The 24285-nt window shown below is 44.1% G+C and overlaps 1 protein-coding gene across 1 annotated transcript; it reads right to left on the bottom strand.

Annotated features, from left to right (window-relative positions):
* Positions 1-9673: 9673 nt before the first annotated feature.
* LOC117150465 (fork head domain transcription factor slp1) lies at positions 9674-11117 on the bottom strand. The gene has a single exon (XM_033317360.1). It carries the CDS (start codon positions 10998-11000, stop codon positions 10032-10034), a length of 969 nt encoding a protein of 322 aa, XP_033173251.1. The 5' UTR covers positions 11001-11117; the 3' UTR covers positions 9674-10031.
* Between the last annotated feature and the right edge of the window lie 13168 nt (positions 11118-24285).

Here is a 24285-nt window from a genome sequence, read left to right as displayed (position 1 = left end):
TGTAGACTAAAAACGAGAATTCCCAATAATTCCCAATCGCAGTCGGTCCGGTTTTCTTTCTTCTTTTTCGAGCAGGCTCTTCAGCGGTGTTGTCGGGGGTGGTTCTCGCGCCGACCAATCAGCGCTGTGGAACGAATGAAAAGTCGTCTCCCTCTCACTCGGCGCACTCTCTCCCGCTCAGATTTATTTTCCCATTCGTTTTACTAATTGCCGCCGACATGAAACACGAAAAACGCCGACGCCACGCACACAAATAAACATAAACTCACACATATATATAGAGCTATATGGTACACCCCATTTCTCATGGAGTGGGTCACCCTTTTCCGGATTGTGGGTTGCATTTTGATACGCTAGGTCTTTCGTATACTTATTATTATGGTTTTTTTCCCCTTGCTCTTTTGAATCGGCAGCTGTTAATGTGTTTCTTGTTTTTACACACAGTTGCCATTATTAATTGTGTCCCGGACCGTTGTTGTTGTTATCGTTTCAGTTGCCATTTGCCCCCGTTAATTTTTCGGCGAGTTTGCAAACTTATGGATAGCAAAAGGGGGTTGCGATTCCGTTAGATATGGACAGAGATTTGTGTGTTCAGACTTTGGATTTATTTTCCGATATAGCAAACATTAAGATCATTTGTTACAAATCCGCAATGAGTTGGAGGTAGTTTTATGATCTTTTCAGTTAAAGGTATTACTTTTTGCCAGCTGCAGTCTATTAAGACTACTTATAATGGGTTTTTTATCTGGCGAAATGATAGTAATACAGACGGTATAACAATTAAAAAGAAACACAGTTACATAGAAAGGGTTGCAAAATATAATACACATATGCTTATTATTTTTACTCCCAAGTTTCCCGACATATTTTAGGCTTAATATCTATTCCAATTATAGTTTAGTCCATCTGGCACAGATTTGAAAACTTTCGACCCAATAAAATGCTGTTCTACAGCCTAGCAAATCAAAAACAATCTGACAATTAAATGTAATTTGGTGCAATCAATTTCCACGAAGGAATTTTCCAGAACGCCTGCAAAAGTGGAATAGCAGCTGCTGGCATTCGCATGAGCCACGAAACACATGCCACAAAGACCCCATGGCTGTATCCATATACCTATATGGTGACCCCTCCCTAACCGAAGCGAACCGAACTCAAAATCGAAATCATTGCTGTAATCATAATAATTGTTTTCACAAATTGGGGGCGTGCACTCGTCGGTCGTGCGATTGGATCCCAAAAGACACACACGACCACGACTGTATCTCTCTCTGTATGAGGTGAGGGGAAAACATGTTTTACCTGAGCGAAAACCATAAAAAAAGCCGAAGACCACGGCGACGACGCCATGTTTGCATCGGTATCTCATTTTGGGTGTATCTGTATCTTTGTATCTCCGTGTGTGTGGTCTCCACACGAGCTTGCGGTTGTGTGAGTGTGGCCACAACTTATTGGATAGCCGAGTGGAGACATGCGCTCTCTTAGTTGGAGAATGGGATGCCCCCCTCGAGCAAATAGCCCCCCATTCAATACAAAATGGCGCCCGACAGTCTTCAATTGATTTTTCGTAGCCCCATTGTTTTCTCAGTATTTCAATTAAAGTATTTATCATTGTATTTTCTGCGTTGGGTAATTGTTTTGGCTGCTTTGCATACTTCATTGACAGCGTTTCAAATCTAAATGGATGGGCAACTTAATAATAGGGGATACCATAGAATGGTAATTGTGGGTTTCTTTTTGAAATTGTATGTTTGCTATAAAGACGTAATAGAGATATTAGGAAAAAAGGAAGAGACTTTCCAATATTTTATTAATTATGTTATTATATTATGATATACGCACAAATAAAAACCAAGCGTGTTCTGTTAAACATGTTTAAGCGACATTAGGGTGGTATTCAGTATTAATTATTTAATATCAAGGCACTTTTTACTCTGTTATGGAAATGAACTGAATATTTGTACACAAATTCAATTGATCCCACACAAAATAATAATGAGCATTATATTAAAAGGGAGTATATATCAATATAAGAAGACTAGACATTGGCATTTATAGCGCTTCATTTGACACAGACGATCAATCATCCCATTCCCTTTGATTAAACAAATAAATAAAAAATGTTTATTTATCGCCGATTTATCTTTCCGAAATGCCGTTTAAGAACTCAGAAGCTAAATAGCAGCCAAATCCTTTTCGAAAATATTCAAAATATCAACAACTCAAAACAAACAAACCGACCATAGAACCGACTTAGAACTTCCCGACAATCGGTAGTCCGGAAACTACGGAGTGTAATTACCCCGGACAAACAAAAACCCATGAAAAACGACCCACGAAAAAAACCAACTTGTCATTGATCAAAACGCCGAAAAGGAGACAGATTCATATGGCGGCATCAAAGGGGATTTATATTTCAGGATTTGGGATCGGATCTATGCATATACACCCATTCCAAATTTTTGGGGGCGAGAGTACTTTACTAATCAGCCAGATTTATAGCAGGCATTTAGTTTTGTTCCAGAACGAAGTTTTTGATATTTTGGCAGAAATAAATCCGCGACGCTTAACCCTTTAGGGAATTCGGCGGTGCCCAACCCGTTCTCGGCCGTAAAGTTGCCACGCCCCGTGGAGAAACGCCTACGCGCAAGTCCTTCCGGGTATATGTACGAGTATATGCCTTATTTTGATAGACTCAATGGCAGTTTAACCGCAGGATTAGCTTGTTTGTCCAACGGATCAGCGCGGTCCATGCAAACAAGGCTATGGCTACCTGCGAGATTGGTGTTTCTGAAGGGGTTAAGGATGGGATAGCGGGGTTTTAGAGGACAGCCCGTCGCTTCCGCTGTTTATATGGTCTGTTTACATGGTCGCAGTCGGCAATGGGAATCCTACAATGTCCTACCTACGCCCAAACACCCATGCCAGCTACCGTTTCGAAAGAGTTAAGCAAGGATTAGATCGATCCTCGCTCGGAACGAGGACTTAGCTTAGCGCGTATTAATCTCATTTCGTGGACCTCAAGCTGTGTCCTCCTCGATGTCCTTGCTCGCCTTGCCCTAATCGCCGTCGCTTAGCCATGCAAATATTTTCAGTTCGGCCCTTGGCTCGATTAAAGGGAAAGGGTTAAACCGGCATGGTGACATCTGATTTCGCTTGAAGCTTCCTAGACAGTTGACAAAATAGGCTGCACTGCTAAAAATATATATCTACTTTCAGAATATTGATTTGTATTTACCCTATCTTTCATTTTAGTGTGCACTACTTTCATTGACTTACTATCCAAAATATGTTACACATTTTAGAAAATAGTTCACGGCGTTTAAAAAGAGTTTTCTTCTCGATTTTCGCTCTGACGCGTTTTCAAGGGGATTTTCCCGACGGGGAACGGGCACGGACAAATTGGCCAAATTTTGTTGAAATCACGTTTACGGGTCTTTGGACAGCTCCGGGATTCGGACACACTTGTTACTTTTGTTGCTGTTGCTGTTATCGTGTGCCTCGTTTTGCAAATAAACAGCCAAATGAGTGTCCTAGAGGTTGCCTTGAGTACGGCGAAGGGTGAAATTGGGCAAGGGGTGTCCTTTTTTGGGGGTTGCTCCATGAACCGTGGACACACTGGTCCATGCTGCCAGAGCATATGGCTTGCCCAAACATCGGGGTGATGAGCCGGAAACCAGGACTTACAAAAAGGATACTATCAGCCACGATGGTTGATAAGTGCGCTAGAGCAGGGAAAATGATTTAAAGGAATATCTGATGAAGGTTATCTATGTGCGATCATCTAAGGCCAGAGTGTGACCATATGGTAAAGTGAATGATTAACCGAACGGGTTTAGAACGAAGTTTTAAAATTCTCATATGAGTTTCCTGTTTCTCTCAGGAATTCCAAGTTAAAATAGTTTTCTTGAAAATCAGCAAACCTTAAAAACGTAGCGCAGCAAGTCGGTCGAACAAACCCGCAAAAAAAAATCCAAAAAAAGACCAAAGCTCACCCCTTCCCAGTGGCTAACACTTGATAATTGTTGACAATGTGTTATAAACTGATTTACACGCATTTAACGAAAAAAAAAAGAGAAACACTGCCAAAACTCACGCAGAGCCAACACCAATAACTAACATTAACAGCCCACAAACGCTGACTAAATTGAGGCGGCGGCAACGCAACACTCGTCAGCGTCATCGTTAAGGGCAACCAAGCAACCAGCAGCAGTACACTGAGAAAAATATTGTATATGAAGCACAAAATCAGACAGTGCGAACAGTGTGAACGCATCACATATTTTCTCCTAACTGCGCAGAGTGACCAAATCAGATTAGTACTCACAAGATAAGGTAAACACCATTATTACATTGTTTAAAAATATAAAGTATAAATTTAAACTACAATTTCATCGATTTTTTTCCCTCAGTGTAGCAACACTACGAGGCACAGCAGCCACCGCTTAGATGTCATCGTTAGCGCTGGTGGAAAGGTCAGTGGGTGGGGGTGGTGTGGCCGTGGGCGGTGTGTGCGGGAGGGGGGAAATGTCGCGTGTGCCACGCGAGGGTGGCACACTCACTCACACACACATGAATACGTTTCATATCGAGGGGAGCCGAACCCGGACCGTTTGTGGTATGGTGTTATATGGCGTGTTGCGCTGTGCTGCCCTGTGATGTGTGTTAATGAACTGCGTAACAATTAACGGCAGCAACAACAAGCGTCAACAAGCAACCGCAGATCACATAAATAAAACTATTTTTTAAACCGAAACTGGGATTACTCTTGATAATATTTGATGCTTACAATATTGAAAACGGAAAAGACTTATTCTCATTTAAAAGGCATGCTTTGAGCAATTTTGTGATCATTAACTTCAAACTTGTTTTTCAGATAGAGTTCCACCTTTATTTAATCAATAAACTTATTGAACCTTTTGTTGGTGAATTAATACCTTTTTCAAATACACTTTCTGCTATTCAATATACCCCCATGCAAGGGTATAGAAAGTCAGCGGTCACGCGTAAGACTCGAACATTATGGTCGAAAACTTGCGGGTACTTTTGCGGATTGCTACACATGATCGGTCAGAGTGCTTAGAAGTTGTTTGATGGCCTGATTATGCTGGTGCTTCCTCAACTTCCTTCAGAACATCGGTCAGTTCGGAATAGTTCATTCATTCGATCGGGCAAACTTCTGGGGAACTAGAGCTACCATCCCCCCTCCCGATCTAAATCAATTTAATTGAGGTCCAAGTGGTGGCCCTTGGCCTGGCTTAATTTGTTGATTGTCTGCCGAGTTGTGTTGTGTTGAAACCATTAACAGTGTGTATCAGTGTGAAATCTGAGGCAGAGTGAGTGGGGATTCCATCAGCCAGATCTTTAGAGCAGTCAGCAATTAGTTAGGCTCAGTGGAGAAGGGCTAGAAATCAAAATCAGCAGGATTTTTAAAATATAGATCGCAAAAATGGCAGTTAAAAGCTTGAAATTTCCAGCCAGGATTATGAGTTAATTATTTCAAAGAAACTGCTGAAGAAGTCAGATTTATTTTTGATAAATATAGATCTGCCAGTTCTGGGAAATCCAAATCAGTTGTGTAGTAAGAAGTTAACTTGTATACTTTGAAAGATCTTTTCCAGCACTGGTCCGGATGTGGGGTCACTTCCTCTAGCGCATCTGTGCTCCCCAAGACATCTGCACTCGCAATTTAAAGGGCAATTCCGCTTTTCAACTGCAGGATTGAAAAGTTCAGATGCCAACTGATCATGCAAGCTGTCGTCTTCCCCAATATCTCTGCCTCTTTGGCACAGATGGACCCAACATCCAGATCGAGCAAAACATGAGGAGCTAACTTAACCCCAACCCGGAATGAACTCACTTCCGTTGGATGCGAGTGGGGGATTTCTTGATATCAAGTAGTGTTAACTGGACGGGTCGAATGATCGTTCAAGTGCAATTCGTAATTACTCATTCATAATTTCTGCTTAATTGTGAGTGTATGCCCCATTCCCAATTGAAGGAAAAGAACTACGCATCGTACTAGGTTCATTCATACATTTATTTGTTTATTGGTTCCTCCCAAGGGGTGAGGGGCAGAGAACTGACGGCGTAAATTAACTTAATTGAAATTCGGGTCAACAGAGAGGCCAAGATAATGAAAGAAACTAATTAAGGAGCACCACCGAACTGCCCACATGTGTGTTCGTTACTTTGCGCATTTGTCGCTCAAATATTTTCAAATATTTTCCCACTCGCCGTATTTGTATTGCCATTATTTGATTATTGAGCGAGCACTCGCGACCCATGGGTTAACAATTATTGTATTAATAAATATTTGAATGCCCTGCCCTCATCTGAACCCATCAGCCTTTTATACTGCCTACTGGCCAGAGCCACATCACTTTCAATTAAAAACACATTTTGTGGTCACTGTGTGGTCGCCACTTGGGTTCTCCATGGGTTGGGCTCGACTTAAGCTCGGGTTCTACACAGTTCAGTTTGCATTACTCCTAGATGACACACCCAATTCTTGAGGGGCTTCTGTATGTGGCTCTTTGATTCCGTTTCTGCTGATGTGGGCATTAGTATACAAGACTAGTGGTGCACCCATGTGGTGGCTCATCGGGTTGGATTTTAAAACCAATCGATAATGTCAATATTTCTGCTTGGCAACTTGGCTGCTGGTCTAAAATGCTTACTGTCAACAAACTGGGTTAGCAGATGTTGAGGTTCTCATCGCTAGTTTCAGCTGATCCAATTACGCAATTTGGGTGAACAAATTGTATACCTTTCTATATATAATAACTATAATATGGTAAAATTAAACAAAATATCAGATACCTGATCCTGAAACCATTTTCCACACCTTTGCAATCAGTTAGACACCTCACAAAGAAATATTTTCCAGACAACTCCTATCCATAGTATCTGCTCTATTGAACTTCAAAAGTACACAATCCTTGTAGCCCTAAACCCGATCGAAAAAACCACTGCTGATCTTAAGCCTTTGCGCAAACAAAGCGGCTGAGAAACTAGCCGATTATGTATAAAATATTTATGAAATAGACCCGGCCAGGAATTAAGCCGATGGGTTTGAATCATTAGAGCTGGGAAGGAGCACCCAGGAGCAGTCTAAATGGACAAAAAGTGTAACAAACGGCACACGCATCCTGGCCACTATGCATGGTCTATATGCCAGGATCCGAAGGATGCGAGCACGCATGCTGGGTAATCAGTGCTCGGCATCTGCTGGTTGAGCCCTTCCGCACACTGTATACTATATTTTCAGAGGACCACAAGGACCCACAAGGTTGCTCTTTCGACATCGTAATCCCTGCACTTAACCCGGGTAATAAGATAAGTAAGGCAGATCCGAGGTTTCGCTTTGCTTCTGCTTGTTATCTTTGTAAATTGCATGTCGAGCACTTAAGCCAATAGAAAGCAGACTTGGCTAAGACATTTTCATTTTCAATTTCCCATCCATTTCCCTTTTGGTCGAGCGCGTGCTACTCACTATTACCATTCGGCTATTCGGTATACCCAATTCTATTCTAAAGTGATATGTAGTTTAAGAAACCCCGAGACCCTCGGACTGATTTAGCGACTTAGAGCTTAGAGCTAGTCCGGGCTTAGGTAAGTGGATTTCTGAATTCAATCCGAATCCAGGGCACATGAGATGTGTTAAGTATATAATGCGCTCATCCGATCTATTTCAATAACAAACCAGGCCAACTTAAGCCGGGCTGCCCAATAAAACAATGCGGCCAGCAAATTGTTCTATTCGCCTGATCTGCGGATTCAGCAAAACAGTTCAGTTCGGCAGATATGTATATGGGCATAAGTATATATGGATATGCAAAATATTTGAATCGATGGCTTAAGGCGTGGGCCAAAACCGATTTAACTCTTGCACTGGCCTAAGCCGAGCATAAGCCCCAAATATGTACATACACCCTGTGGAATGGGTGGAGGTTTTCTATAAGAAAAGTGCTTTTCTCTAGGAGCTGCTAAAATGAGCAGAAATATGTGTACTCAGATTTTCTAAACAATGAACCAAACAATCTGAATTTTCACCTTATGTAAAACATATGAATAATCATAACCTCATGATCTGAATAGCTAAGCATTTCATTACAAACAGATGAGGTAACCCCAACCTGTTACTGAGTTATTGCACAACTAATAACCCAAGCGATCCCCAACCCTTTTCCGCCGCTTAAGCATCCCCAATTTCTAACTGACACCTTATAAAACTGCCAGCTAATCGCTTCGATAACATGATTTACCAACACACACACAATAATTTACAATTATTATTGAATCGAAGAAAAATGGGCACACAAAATATGATAATTGCTACCGATCGCTTCTCGCCGGAGATAAAAAGGGGCGATATGAATGGGGAGTGGGGAGATTAATCTAGTAACGATGATATTAATTATCATTTCGTTTACAAATCGATGGTGAAAGAGCAGGAGGGAATAGGGGGAAAAAGAGTGAAAAGCGCCGTATTTATGATATCGACTGGGCTTGTTATTCGAATTTTTCCCTGTCAATCGGTTTGGAGGGAAAACTGAGGGGAAAACTTGTTGATGCTGATGATGCTCCCTTTTTCTCACATCTTTTACTCCAACGCGCACTTAAGCCACGCACACACAAACACATGTCAAGTGATCAAAGAACCAGAAGCCGCCGCACCAAGTGAAATTTTCGAAAATGAAGAAGTCCACTGAGAACCCGAAAACACACTGTTTGAGAAATTTCAGAAACAACGCCCAAGTCGGTGCCCTTTTTACTATTTCTCTCCACAATTTCCTTAACGTTCTCATCTTTCAAATTGAGGACTAGGAAAGTCCCTGGCTTACGCTGTGAAAAATAAGTGTTTAGTTCGTTTTTAAAGATGATTTTTTTCAAACAAATTTTAAATTTTCCGAGCTTTATAGCCCGCCTTTCATTGATAAACACAAATAAAACTTGTATAACCAATTTAGTTTATGTTTATATATATATGCTTGTTATAATTCTACAGGTTTTTTCCCAGTGTAGCGCACATATTAGTTAAGAAATTGTATAACAAAAGTTAAGAAAAATAGCCTGCGACTGGGCGAAAAGGCAGGGGAGCAAAGTGTGCCCGCTGGACAGAGAGATCTAGACAATGGCCTGGCTGGGGTTCATGGATTCAGGGGACCAGGAACCGAGCCGGGGTACATGGGATATCATATCGGATCGGATCGGACCGGATCGTACCTGCGGTGCCCAGCACATCTCGCACAGCTGGAGTTGTCACTGGGCATGTAAAGAGCCAAACAAAATCGAGTCAATGGGTGATGGCTCATTTTGAACCTCATCCTCTGGCATTTTTCTGCCTTTTTCGGGAATCATTTTCATGTTTGCCGCTCTAGCTAGCAAACAACTAATTAAGTCATCAGGATGAAAGCAAGTCGCTGGAGGAAGCTGGGTAAATATTTACGGGATGTGACTGTGAGCTGGACAGCAGCTGATGGTCAACGGAAAAGAAGCTGCTCGGTTCTCAGAGAAAGGCAGTTAAATAATAACGAAAAACTGGAATTAAGTGAATTATATTTGGAATAACTCGATCCAAAAAATTGTAATATTTTGAAAAAGTTTTAAAAATAAGAAAGACGCTTGAAATGTTTCTTTTTAAAGTTGTTTATTTTTTTTTTAATTTTTCTTTATATTTCCTAATTACATATGTACAAAAGTTGGTGAGCAAACTACAAGGGTCCTCGGCTGGCAGGAATTCTTCTCAATTTCGAGATCAGCAGTCCTGAAGATTTGGCTGCGCCTTCCTTTGCCGTAACCATCGACTTTCCAAGTCGATTCGAAGGAGCCGCTGAAGAAGCGAAGCGGTCAATGCGATGATGACCAAAGGAATTTGCTAAATGCAGCATTTAGACGTCACGGGTTTTTCCACGGGGCAAGCGAGCAGGAAGTCCTACTAGTCCTGGCTCGTCCCCAAGCGACCCTTTTGTCCCTGGGTTTTTGTCGATCCAAAGCGCTGGGCTTGGTTCTGCGCCGACTGCCAAGATTTAGCTGGATGGGAACTTGCCAAAGAACTGCATGCGCTGGAACAGCTCGGCGTTCAATTGCGGCGGATAGCCCTGCATCTGGGCGGGATGGGGCGCCTGATGATGATGGGTCTGGGGTGCCTGCTGGTACTGCATCTGCTGATAGGCAGCCTGATAGGCGGCGGGATTCATGCGCTGGTACAGGGCGGCGGCAGCAGCGGCGGCGAATGGAACAGCCGAGTATCCGTAGCTGGGCGCTGGAGCTCCGTAGGGGGAAGCAGCCATCATGGGCGAGAATATGGCCTGGCGATAGGCGGCCAGGCGAGTGCGACTGGCGCCGGGATTCTTGCGCCTCAACTTGCCGGTGGTCTCGCCAATGAATACCTCCTCGGCCGAGGGGTCCAGGATCCAGTAGTTGCCCTTGCCGGGATCATCGTAGCTGCGGGGAATCTTGGTGAAGCACTTGTTCAGGCTCAGATTGTGGCGAATGGAGTTCTGCCAGCCGCGCTTGTTGGCCTTGAAGTAGGGGAATCTATTGATCAGATACTGATAGATGCCATTCAAAGTCAGCCGCTGCTCGGGACTATCCTGGATGGCCATCATGATGAGGGCGTTGTAGCTGTAGGGCGGTTTCTTGGTGTCGCTGCCGGCGGTCATTTTCTGTTTCTTGCTGGGATTGCCATCCTCGCTCTCCTGGTCCTCGTCCAGCTGATCCTCCAGCTCATCGTCGAACTCTACGTCGAGCTTGTCATTGTTTTGCGACGATAGACTTTCGGCGGCACTGCTCATGGGTGTGCTGGTCCTGCTGGGGCTGTCGAAATCCTCCGAAGCCGAGAGCTCGCCATCGGAATTGGAGTACGGATGAACGTACTGATGATGATGATGCACCGGTTCGGTTTTGATGGGTGGGGTTGCGGGGTTGATGGGTTTCTTGGCCAAGATGGCATCGATGGAGAAGTTGCTTTTGAATTCCATTTCACTTTTCACCATTTTTCTGATTCTGATATATTTATCTTTTTGTTTTCTTTGGTTTCTGATTCTCACACACGACTTGGGATCGCTTGAGATGTTTGCGCTTGAGATGCTAGCTCTGAACTGATTCTCTACAGCCCCGGATCGGGCTATTTATAGTCCAACCCCCGGTCGCTCGAACGAAGTCTACACGAAGAGAGCCCACAGGCCGAAAGAGATGGGTAGCTTGTGCGCACAGGGTGTGCGAAAGAGATGGGCAGCAGGTAGTTGGGCAGTTAAACCCTCTTCACAAGACTCCGCCCTCCATTTTGTGACCATTTTGTTCCACTCGCCTTCCACACGAAACTTATGTTGGCTATACGTTTGTAGACGTTGTTTGGGAACTTGTGGATGTTTATTTGCAGTCTTTTGCTGCTTCGGCGTCAAAATATCCATTACATCCAATCCAAACAGGGTCGGTATTTTGGGGTTGCTCTCAGTGCGTCTCGCTTCCGCTCGCTGTTTTGACTATTAATTGCACTAACAAGCGGCAATAAAAACAAAAACACCAGTTTCGGGGAGTCGCAATTTAATCAGGATGTTTATAATTCGATAATGATTTTTGATTGGGATCCGAGAGTAATTGACGAAGTGGGCCATTTCTAATCACTTCAATGGGAATGACGTTTACACTTTGCCAGATATTCCTGAAATGGCCAGAGTGTTCTGCCAATGACCTACATTCAGTCATTATTATCTCAGAGATATTAAATATGCATTTATCATATAGATAGAAGTAAAGATATTTACAATGTTCTAGAATATTGGATTGGTGCTTTGATCCACTTATCATTTGACATTGAATTCTGCGAATCAGTTCACTAGCAATCTGCGACACAGACCAGACTCCTTGAGTTGCTCCTAATCCCGCCCAAACTAGTTCAAGGGTCGCTTCTGTGGTCCGGGGATTATCTGAGGCAGATCCTGCCTTGGCTTACGGCACGATTTTCAACAGCTCAATGGAGCTCAGGACGCAGGACTCAGGACTCAGGTAATCCGAAGGGGTTAAACCTTCGAGCACCGGGATTTGTTCTAGTTTCGCGACAGATTTGCGAATTAGTTCTGGGCGCGCTTCGCCAGAATCAATGTGGATCTCTGTCAATCCTTTTGGAGATTAATAGGTTTGGAAAATTATAAGCATGGACTCTGGCATATATTTGTGCTCAGTGTTAGCTGGCAGTGGAGTTTAAAATTGGTTGCACGAAAGTTAAGTCATATTTGGGTGATTTGTTCGGGAGTTTAAGAATGAGTTCAAGATTTTAAGATAGCTTAAATTTGAATGGAAATCAATTTGTTCTATGATAACGAATGCGATAATACTTGTAGGCTAAGGTTTCTATACTTGGAGACACTTTGAGGAAATTATGAGATGATTGCAGTGCCGAGGATCTCAAGGACACATGCAACTCACATGGACAAACATCCTTTGGGATCAAACGAAGTGTCGCCGACTCTACTTTGCTACCGAAATGGACTTTGAAGTCCGGACTTTTCGTTTGCGAGTGGGTTGGCAACGGACCGAGACTGGACCCCGGCTACAAAAACATGGAAGTACAAGTGGTTTTTGTGTCCATAGTGTTTTATGTTTTTATGGCATGTTTTGTTAGAACAATTGAACAAATATACAGGCAGATAAATCGGGCGAAAGTCAAGTAGACACAATGAAGACGTCAGCGCTGTGGGTTATTACAGATGGATGGCTGGATGAATGGATGGGGGCGAATACTTGTCGGCGGCACTGTGCGTTTGATATCTTAGACAACTTGACAAAACAATCAAAGCAGCAACAACACATGTTCCAAATGACTGTCTATTAATTTGCTCCCTTCTCATATTTTATTTTTTGCCCAAAACCAAAAAAAAAATAAGTGAACAAAACAATGGAGGAGTTGGGAAAAAAGTAGGCAGCGCACTTTTAACGCAGTAGTCCAATTGCCGATGATAATGATGCACTCAGAGAAGTCGGCAAAGTTAAAAGTGCCCGAAAGAGACGGCACTGCGGCGATAGAGAAAGAAAGGTATAGCGGTCGAAAAAAGTAGGCGGTTAACAATTGCCGAGGCGGCAGGTTCAGTTACTATTCTTTCTTCTGCAGAGCGTTTCTTTCTTTTCTAAGCGAGGGATAAATGAAGATTTGAACGCCTCGATTTTCCTTTGCGGCTTCCCTTTTTTTCTCTATTTTTATTCTTTTGCTCTGGGCCACTAATTGAGTTGGAAATTTGTGTAGTTTTTTTGCAAGTCGGACGTACAGATGAAAGGCATTTCGCCGACTTTGACTCCGACTTTTCCCTGGTGAGTGCATAATTTTGACAGCCGCGACAAAACTAATTGATTTGTGAAATCCCTAATCCCTCCAAAAAGTCCACAGATCCTGGACACACACATTGCGGAAAATGTATTAGATTATCAGCTGCAAGGTGTGTCTAGTATTTTAGGGGTTCTAAATATAGCACGCTATGGAGTTTTTTAGGCATAAAAAATGAAAAGATGAAGAGAATTATAAAAAAACAGCTCAACATATTTCATCTTTGTTAAAGTTTCTGGTCGTAAGACCTTTGCAAATTATAGATCCCCTTGCCTGACTTTTCGTTTGACTTTAATGTGTCTCTGCCGGGAGGATATCGTGGTAAAACGAATTGATTAGCGATTCGAGATCCTTGAGGGCACACCTTGGGCATAATCGAGCGTGGAGCAGACCGAGAGCATGTGGTCGCTGATTGGGTGATCAGGACACGATCAGGACCACGCTGTTTGACATTATGGTTTCATTGCCAAAACCACACTTAGGCGTTTCCTTGGCGAGCTTCACGCTTCGAGGCAACGCTACGCCTGCCTCATTAGCTCACAAAAACGTAGGGAAACTATAGAAAACTATGGAAAACTATGGAAAACTAAGGAGATGCATAAGCGAATTCCAAGTAGACACCGTGGCCACAGACAATGTGCATGTAATTTTCAATTAACGCCACAAGATTTCCCTCCTTCAGGACTTTCGCCCATTTTCGTTCCACTGTGGGTGAGCATTGAGTCTCATAATTGATCGTAATGTGCGATATTCCTTTTGAGGAACCTCGCTGTCAACAGGACTCGCTGCGAACCCATCCTCTTCGATCCTATCCTCGGAGACTGTCACATGGCTGCGACATCAGCAGGATGTCTTCGGCATTTGTCGCGCTCAGCGAGTCGTCTTTTCGCCCTCATCCTCATCCTCGCACTTTGCCTTTCAGTCATTGTCCTGTCGACAGGATATTCAGCATGTACTGGATTTTATGGTCCCAACAATGGCCATGATCGATCTATCGTTGCACACCCGAGGAAAAAATGTGCAGTGATTTTTTATGCATCCGAAACGCTGAGTTCTGTCACTAATCAGGTCCTTTCACTCGGGTATTTCTGCATAAGGCTCAGTTTATTGATAAGTCCGGTGTCAATCCCAGATTTTGAATGAATCCAGCTACTTGGCTTAGGTACAAAACCGGACTTAAGTTTATATTGCCTTTACGATCTGGTTTCACTTTTACTGCAGCCAAATCTGCACTTCAGGTAGTGGGGGAAATCTTTATTGGCCTCCAGGTACGAGAAATTTGAAAATCTCTATATGCAAAACATTGAATGAGAACTCTTTGAGCATCTCGAAAGCGATTCCCCTGAAAGACTTCAAACATAAATATGGTTGTCAGAACTAATATTTCCAGCGATTAAGATCCCCGCTCTCAAGAGCCACCACCTCCAATGTTCTCCTCTTCAAAGGCATCTAAATTTGATTTTATTTCCTAACCATATGTGTGTCAAAGTTCCACTTAAGTAGAGTCGCCTCCCCCATATGGAAACAGCTGGAGGTCGTAAGCAACCGCCTTTGACAACTTTATAGCCTAACGAGCCGAAAGGATCTCCAAGCGTACAGTCAACACCCACTATAATTGATCAGTTCCACACCGAGGCACATAAAAAAATATTTCGCATCCTTCGGGCGCGACTGCGACTTATTGATTAAGTTGTCCATGCGGTTGGCATCGGGATTGCCAGACAGGATGCACAAAAAACCTGGAAGGATCTCGTCCGCTGGAGTTGATCGAATTATAAAGGGCAACTGGTTGCCAACCACCATTTGCCTTCATTTTTCCCATTGCAGCTTGCCAGCCAGAACCGAATTGATTCGTCACGCAGATTTCGATACATTAAATGCAATCATTTGACAACAGGACGAAAATATTTTCATCCATTGTGTCCTAACAACTAGCATACGATGCGGCTGTGTGTGTGCGCTGGATGCCTTGGTATACACCACACATGATACATCAGTATCCGAGAGATATCCTTTGCAGGTTTCCACACCAATCGGACTCCCCCCCAAAGCGTAGCAAATGCGTGATGAGGATGCCCTATAGAGGATATCTCAGGGGTTAGGCCCTCCATACCTTCACCATATCTCTGCCTTTCTGGGCGTGTGAAATCGGGAAACAACGCCTGGGAGCTGGCGATAATTGCTCGTTAGTAGCTGCACCATGTCCACGTCGGCTTTCAATCCGTTTGGATTAGGTTGTCAGGATCTGGGGATGACTGTACAAAGCGATCGTTGGATTTTGGGGAAATTGATTATGCCAAATATTTGGCACGGATATGTTTTACATAAATAAATATAAAGCTTAAAATATATCTATATTGATTACATCTATATGCTCCCAATGAACAAATACTTTTGTATTTATCTGGTATCTACTTCTGTTGCGAATTTGTAGATCAATCTCCCAGCTAGCTCCTTTCTTTCTTCTTCAATCAAGTATAAATCTTATTACCTATTTTAGGACCTCATTACCAGCTTATACAATTTTATATGATCCAATTGCATTGTTTATTCACAGTTCGGTTGACACCTTTGAGGAATTTCTCACCTCCACGATAATAAAATATTATCCCGCTGATCTCGGCACTGATCTTCCCATATCGATTACAATATCCTTTTGCGCTTAGCAAGTTCCCCGAAAACGCATTGAACCGATTGTGCCAAATGTGACAACATAATCCACATAAAGTAGCCAAAAGGAGCCGACCTCGATGATCCTTTGATCTATATCGCCTTATCATCGTCGCCGTGATTTTCGTCTAATCTTGTGATTCTTGTGTGACAACATAATCAAGGCGAGATCGGCAGAGATCAGAGTGGCTGCATATATCCTTTAATGAGCGGGGGGAGCAGCAGGACCAAAAGGACACTCATTGTTCGAAACGTGCCGAAAGGTGGAAATAAGATGTCACCTGAAAAATGCAAGGAGCTGTCGCCCATGGACGAAATAAAAGAAATTCGGAAACCGACTTTGATGTCATTGTTTTAGGTACATTTTATCACATTGTCATTGCGGGTAGACCAAAAGTATACCAAAAAGAAACAGCCGCCGCCGCTGCCAGCAAATGTCTCAATTATTTCTTGTTTTCGGCCTTTGGCTTTGACTTTAATTCTGTTCGACCGACTTTGGGCCACGCCTTTTGGAAAATATACCCTGGACTGGGAATGCCCCGCAGCGGGAGTCCTTGATTTATGCCTCGGCGATCCTTGATCCTCGATCCTGCGGACTGTGGACGCAATCAAAGGAGAAATTCAAACAATATATAATCACCACAAATGATCGCAGCGCGTGCAGAATGTTTGAGGAATCGTTAGTACCGCCCCAACCCCTACGAAAAATCCAGCAAACCAAAAACACAATTAAAAAGTCAGCAAAGGAGACGCTCCGCTAAGCGGATTCGGAGTTTAATAGTCTTAAAAATCGATTCCTTTCTGAGCCTTATTGAAATGAGCAGCAGACGGCTCTTTGTGTTTTGGCCTGGACGTGTTAACATAGCAATTAACTTTTACAAGGGCTGCTAAGGAGCAGGAATTTATGTTCGATTTATGCAGCAACAGGATATGAAAGGACGAAAAACAAGATCTAACAGCTGGCAAATTTGATGACCAATGGCTGAGAAGGATCTGGAGATGATCGGTTTATGGACAGTTCGGAATGTGCCTCGAATTCAGGTGTGAAGATCAAAATGGCAGTTGGTGGATGGAGTGGGGCTCTCCAGGTTAAGAAAAAAACACCTTGAGAAATAAGAATACCACATTAAAGATATGATTAATGTATTTGTTTGGGAACGAGACAGCCTGTCTACGCGAACAAGTCACCCTTTATCTTTGTTTACATTTGTCTGCAGCTTCAGCGGAGCTTATCAGCGGAATCAATGTAAGCATCGCACTGCTGTAATTGTCCGCGAGCTTGCCCAGTACTTTTCCAAACTTCTAACTCTCTTCTAACTGTAACTTGTTTACGTCTTATGCTAGTTTAATCGTATGGCGTGAGTACAGCCAAAGCTTAAGTTAGTCACATTTTTGATCGTCGAGAAAACGTACGCATCGGTGTCGAATTAATTACTATTAAGTGTCTGAAGTAACCAATAAATCAAACTAAACAGTAACACTGGCGGTTTTATTTATGAACATAAAAATTGGTCCTTCGAGCCGGATTACCGGAACTGCGTTTCTTTCGGGCATTTGATTTTGATTATTGGCCTTTTGGCAAACGATAATCTATAGATTCCTACATCGTATAGAATCGTTCCCTTCTTTCGACCATCATGCGGAGTGTGATTCAACAACGGGGCTTCTGCAAAAGCCAAATTACTCGTGCGCATAATAATGCCTTAAAATTTGTTGATGACATTCATTCAGTGCAAACAATAGTTGTCCGCCTGGCGCAACTACAGGAAAATTATTTGCGGTTCGTACGGCTCTCGGAAGAGCTGTATGCATTTAAATCGGAAGCCGATTGGGAGAACCCTGACGAGGATTTTGACGCATATGAGGACAAACATTATGCTACACACGCTATTCTCAGCAATACTTTGGAGGAGTTGAGACGGGATGTCACCTCAAACAGTATTGATGCCACAGTTCAAGCCGCAGACACATCCCAGAGAAGTCATGTCGATTTTCAGTTCGAGCGAATTAAACTTCCGACTTTTTCTGGAAATTATGAGGACTGGAAACATTTTTCGGACATGTTTATTGGATCGATTGCTTCCAATTCGAGCCTGACGGATTGCCAACGATTTCATTATTTAAAATCGTACCTTGCCGGAGACGCGCTTGCATTAGTTAAACATATTCCAGTTACTAATGACAACTATCGGGAAGCATGGGATCGGCTGGAACAGCGATATAACAAACAATCGCTAATTATTCGATCGTTCTTAAACAGTTTCATGAGCCTTCCGAGTGCTATAAATTCAAATATCGGCACAGTGCGGAAAATTGCCGATGGTGCAGACGAAGTTATTCGTGGTCTACGAGCTCTTAATTGCGAAGAGAGGGATCCCTGGCTAATTTTCATTTTACTTTCAAAATTAGATAGCGATACCCGCCAAGCCTGGGCTCAGTGCGCAGAATCCGAGGAAAAAGGTGTGACCATCAACCGATTCTTGAAATTTCTCACATCACGCTGCGATACGTTGGAGGCTTTTGAATTAACTCGATCAACCCAAGCTCGACGCGCAGCTACCACGCACCACGCAGACACGCATCCAAGACGGGAAGAGCCGAAGTGCACATCGTGCCAGCAGAATCACCATCTGTTTAAGTGTCCTCAATTCATCGCACTCGACATTGCATCTCGCCGAGACTTCCTCAAATCAAGAAAGCTCTGTTTCAATTGCCTCAGCCCGGCTCATATGATGGCCAACTGTACATCGAGGCATACTTGTCGGATCTGCCGCCGCAAGCATCATACTTTGGTTCATGGCTCGTCGCAGCCAATTCAAAATGGCAACAACATTGACACCGCAAGTGTTGACAGCCGCGATCGACCAGCAGTCTCACATGCGGGATCTACAATTGGCCACAATCAACCGCTAGCTCGAGAAGGTCATCGCTTGGGAAGCGAGCCTCCCGCGGAAAACAACTTTACGCATCATACTCTGGAGAATATTCCGGCGGCTGGTTCTCAGACTCTGTTGCCAACCATCCTTGCTGACGTCATCGACGCCTGGGGAAACACTACAACCTGCAGGCTGCTCCTGGACACTGGATCTACAATAACCTTGGCATCGGAATCATTTGTTCAGCGAATAGGCGTGCGTCGAACGCACGCACGGATTTCTATTCTCGGTCTCGCCGCCAACAGCGCGGGCGTTACCCGAGGACGCGCACATATCAAGCTGCGCTCTCGACATTCGGGCCAAACTGTCGAATTGGTCTCGTTCATTCTCAACTCGCTGACGTCATCACTTCCTGCCCAAGTTATTGACACCTCATCCTCTACGTGGAGGCAAATCTGCGAGCTTCCTTTGGCAGACCCAACGTTCTGCACACCTGGAGCAATCGATGTCATTGTTGGATCGGATCAGCTTTGGTCTCTATACACAGGAGATCGGAAACACTTTGGTAACGACTTTCCTATCGCTCTCAATACTGTATTTGGTTGGATTCTTGCAGGCTCTTACTCTGCATTCGATGATCACCCTCCTTCTGCGGTTACTCATCACGCGGACCTAGACACGATGGTTCGTTCATTCATGGAGATGGACAGCATTCAGCCTAACCAGGCTCTCCTGGACGCCAGCGATCCCACAGAGCGTCATTTTGCTGCCACACACAAGCGCTCGACGGACGGGGTGTACGTCGTCGAGTATCCCTTCAAGGAGAAGGCACCGCCTATTGATTCAACCTTGCCACAGGCCATCAATCGCTTCTTCTCGCTGGAACGCAAATTTCGTCGGTATCCAGAATTGAAGCAGCAGTACGAAGCTTTCCTGGACGACTACTTGCAACGTGGACATATGGAACAACTGACCTCGGCTCAGGTTGAGGAGTCCCCAGACACCTGCTTCTATTTGCCGCACCACGCTGTCATCAAACTGGACAGTCTGACTACCAAATGTCGTGTAGTTTTTGATGGATCAGGAAAGGACAGCTCTGGAGTATCGCTCAATGACAGACTACATATTGGTCCACCGATTCAACGCGATCTTTTTGGCGTTTGTCTACGCTTCCGGCAGCACCAATATGTTTTATGCGCAGATGTCGAAAAGATGTTTAGAGGCATTAAAATCTTTAAGCCACACGCCAATTTTCAGCGCATTGTTTGGCGCACGACTGAGAATGAACCTCTGCTTCATTTTCGCCTGCTGACGGTTACCTACGGATTGGCACCGTCACCATTTCTGGCTGTTCGAGTTCTAAAGCAACTTGCCGACGATCATGGCCATGAATACCCTGCAGCAGCTCACGCTCTTCTGCACGATGCCTATGTGGACGATATCCCTACAGGCGCCAACACATTCGAGGAGCTTATGATTCTCAAGGACGAGCTTATAGCCCTCTTGGATAAGGGAAAATTCAAGCTACGCAAATGGAGTTCTAATAGTTGGCGTCTTCTGAAATCATTACCAGATGAAGATAGATGTTTTGAACCTATCCAGCTCCTCAACAAATCAGCTGCGGATTCACCTGTCAAAGTTCTTGGTATCCAATGGAACCCTGGGAAGGACGTTCTGTATCTCAACCTAAAGGGATGCGATGCGACCATTTCTCCGACGAAAAGAGAACTCTTGTCTCAGCTATCAAGAATTTATGATCCGCTTGGACTGGTAGCGCCGGTCACAGTTCTACTCAAGCTAATCTTCCAAGAAAGCTGGACAAGTGTCCTGCAGTGGGACGACCCCATTCCTGAAAGTCTACGTACGCGCTGGAGAGCCTTAGTAGAGGATTTGCCAGCACTTACGCAATGCCAAGTACCACGGTATATTGCGTCACCATTTCAAGATGTTCAACTACACGGATTCGCCGACGCATCCTCGCACGCCTACGGTGCGGTAGTTTACGCTCGAGTTGCAGTTGGATGCAGCTTTCAAGTAACTCTGGTTGCCGCCAAAACACGAGTGGCCCCGATCAAGCCCGTATCAATTCCACGTTTGGAGCTAAACGCTGCGTTACTTCTATCTCGATTGCTTTCTATTGTCAAAACATCATTAACAATTCCTCTTTTCAGCACGAGCTGCTGGACAGATTCAGAAATTGTGCTACATTGGCTTTCAGCTCCCCCTCGACGGTGGAACACCTACGTCTGCAACCGAACTTCTGAGATATTGAGCGACTTTCCCCGTAGCTGCTGGAACCATGTTCGCACGGAAGACAATCCTGCAGATTGTGCTTCCCGAGGACTTCATCCGTCAAAGCTTCTGGAGCATCGACTGTGGTGGAAAGGTCCGACCTGGCTGGCCACACCCACCTCTGAGTGGCCACCTTCTACAAGCAAGTTCAGCGTATCTTCAAGTTTCGATGTCAACACCGAAGAACGAGCCATAAAGCCCACGACTCTACATAACTTTCCTGATGAAAGTATACACGAGTTACTCATCCACAAATTCTCAACCTGGACGCGTCTTATAAGGGTATCTAGCTACTGTCATCGCTTTATTCACACTCTTCGATCCCATCATAGGAATTCGGCACCATTCCTTACGTCTGAAGAGTTGCTGGACGCACAGCGCCGACTTCTTCGACATGTGCAACAAAAATCCTTTGCCAGAGAATATGCGCAGCTAGAGAATCGACGCCAGCTTAACGCTAAATCGCATCTTATCCGGTTTTCTCCGTTTCTGGATGATTATGGAGTAATGCGAGTCGGTGGGAGAATCGAGCAATCTACACTCAACTACAACGCCAAGCACCCGATTCTGATACCTAAAGATACACCACTAGCTGGACTGCTGGTTCGACATTTTCATGTCTCCTATCTGCACACTGGAGTTGATGCAACGTTCACCAATCTTCGTCAGCAGTACTGGATTCTGGGAGCCCGCAATCTCGTCAGAAAGGCAGTCTTCCAATGCAAATCCTGTTTTCTTCAACGAAAGGGCACAAGCAACCAGATCATGGGAGAGCTACCAATTCCTCGAGTTCAAGCTAGCCGCTGCTTTCAACACACAGGGCTGGACTACGCTGGACCGATCGCAATCAAGGAATCAAAGGGAAGAACTCCACGCATCGGAAAGGCATGGTTTTCGATTTTCGTGTGCCTCACTACAAAGGCACTTCACATCGAGGTTGTTAGTGATCTAACTACACAGGCTTTCATCGCAGCCTTTCAACGATTCATTGCCCGCCGAGCGAAGCCTACTGACCTGTATTCGGACAATGGAACTACATTTCATGGAGGCAAGCAAACTTTGGATGACATGAGACGTCTGGCCATTCAACAAGCCAAAGATGAGGAACTAGCAGGATTCTTTGCCAATGAAGGGATTTCTTGGCACTTTATACCCCCGTCTGCTCCCCATTTTGGAGGGATGTGGGAAGCTGGAATTCGCTCAATTAAACTCCATATGAAACGGATACTTGGATCAAAGGCTTTAACGTTTGAGGAGCTCTCTACTGTCCTGACCCAAATTGAAGCCATCCTGAATTCACGCCCGCTGTGCCCAACTGGGGATAATTCTTTGGATCCACTGACGCCTGCTCACTTTTTGACTGGATCTCCGTATACTGCATTGCCTGAACCCTGTCGTCTGGATATGCAAGTCAATCGATTGGAGAGGTGGAATCAGCTGCAAGCCATGGTTCAAGGCTTTTGGAAAAGGTGGCATATGGAATATCTGACCTCTCTTCATGAGCGGACAAAGTGGCATCTGGAAACCGAGAATCTGAAGATCGACACACTGGTAGTACTCAAGGAGCCCAATCTACCGCCCTCTAAATGGATTCTTGGCCGCATCACCGCAGTGCACGCAGGAATCGACAACAAGGTCCGAGTCGTTACAGTGAAGACTGCTCACGGATTATACAAACGCCCAATTGCCAAAATCGCTGTACTGCCTCTCTGCTGAACAACCGTTCAGGGGGGCCGGTATGTTTGGGAACGAGACAGCCTGTCTACGCGAACAAGTCACCCTTTATCTTTGTTTACATTTGTCTGCAGCTTCAGCGGAGCTTATCAGCGGAATCAATGTAAGCATCGCACTGCTGTAATTGTCCGCGAGCTTGCCCAGTACTTTTCCAAACTTCTAACTCTCTTCTAACTGTAACTTGTTTACGTCTTATGCTAGTTTAATCGTATGGCGTGAGTACAGCCAAAGCTTAAGTTAGTCACATTTTTGATCGTCGAGAAAACGTACGCATCGGTGTCGAATTAATTACTATTAAGTGTCTGAAGTAACCAATAAATCAAACTAAACAGTAACACTGGCGGTTTTATTTATGAACAGTATTATTTCTGGATTATTAATAAAATTTCGTTTTACTTCATCAGCTTTTCTATAGCTGGACAAACACAAGATGTAATTTATTTAACAATTGGCTATTTACCAGATCGAATTTCCCACTTCCAATTAAACGACTTCCTTCCGTGGCCACGTAAAAGTGTGTCAGCTCCATTCATGGCCCACATCTCCAACTGCGGAACAACTTGCCCAAGTTATGGCCACAAAAACGAGTCAGATCACACCTCGTTGACATAATGACAAGATGGGGAAATGCGTTTGGTCTTTTGCCGCCACGTCAATTCGATGACACTTTCTCATTAACACAAACAGGCGCAGGCGGTCAAAATTCGCTGACGTTTCGAGGCGCCTGCCTAACTTCGAGCTAATGTCTTTTGAATCGGGGAAATCCGATACAGCAGTGGAAAATATGCAGAGTACACTAGAAAAAAATTGGCGAGTTAATAAGTTCAAATCACATGGCTAACTGACTCAAGTACTAGTTATAATCAGTCAATAAAGTGGGTTTTGCATAACATAAAAATATCTAATGATTATCTAATTCCATTACATATATATAGATTTCTTTCAGTGCATTGAAGATTGGGGACAAGAAACACATGCGGCACGTGAAGTGTTTAGGCGTGGACGTGGCAACATCGCGTACGGAAAAGGAAACAAAAAGTAGGCAGTGCCGCCGATGTGTTCGAAAGTCGGTTAATTACAAAAAAAGAATCGAAACATCCACACGCATTCAAAATGGAAGGGCAGACACGCACTTGAGCCTGACTGACTCACTCAAATTTCATGCGGCAAGGAGTCGAGCGAGGCAAGTCGCAGATGAACGTGCAACATCAAAGGCCGCCAGCGACTTGTATGTTTTCATTGCTTCAAATTGGAAAATGTCTTCGCATCGAAAATATTTGGTTATCATTGGGTAAATATGTGAGGAGCAACAAGGAGAACGGTTAGAAATAGAATGCAGTGCGTCCAGAAGGAGGAACTTGGGAACACGCTAGAGTAAATACAGGGTAT

This window comes from Drosophila mauritiana, chromosome 2L, assembly GCF_004382145.1.
Source record: "Drosophila mauritiana strain mau12 chromosome 2L, ASM438214v1, whole genome shotgun sequence".
NCBI lineage: Eukaryota > Metazoa > Arthropoda > Insecta > Diptera > Drosophilidae > Drosophila > Drosophila mauritiana.
Note: the sequence above shows the minus strand (reverse complement) of the source record. Positions and strands in the feature narration are given on the sequence as shown.

What these genes read in the sequence shown, in the direction of transcription:
- LOC117150465 (XM_033317360.1), bottom strand. Translation starts at nt 11,000, where the DNA reads ATGGTGAAAAGTGAAATGGAATTCAAAAGCAACTTCTCCATCGATGCC.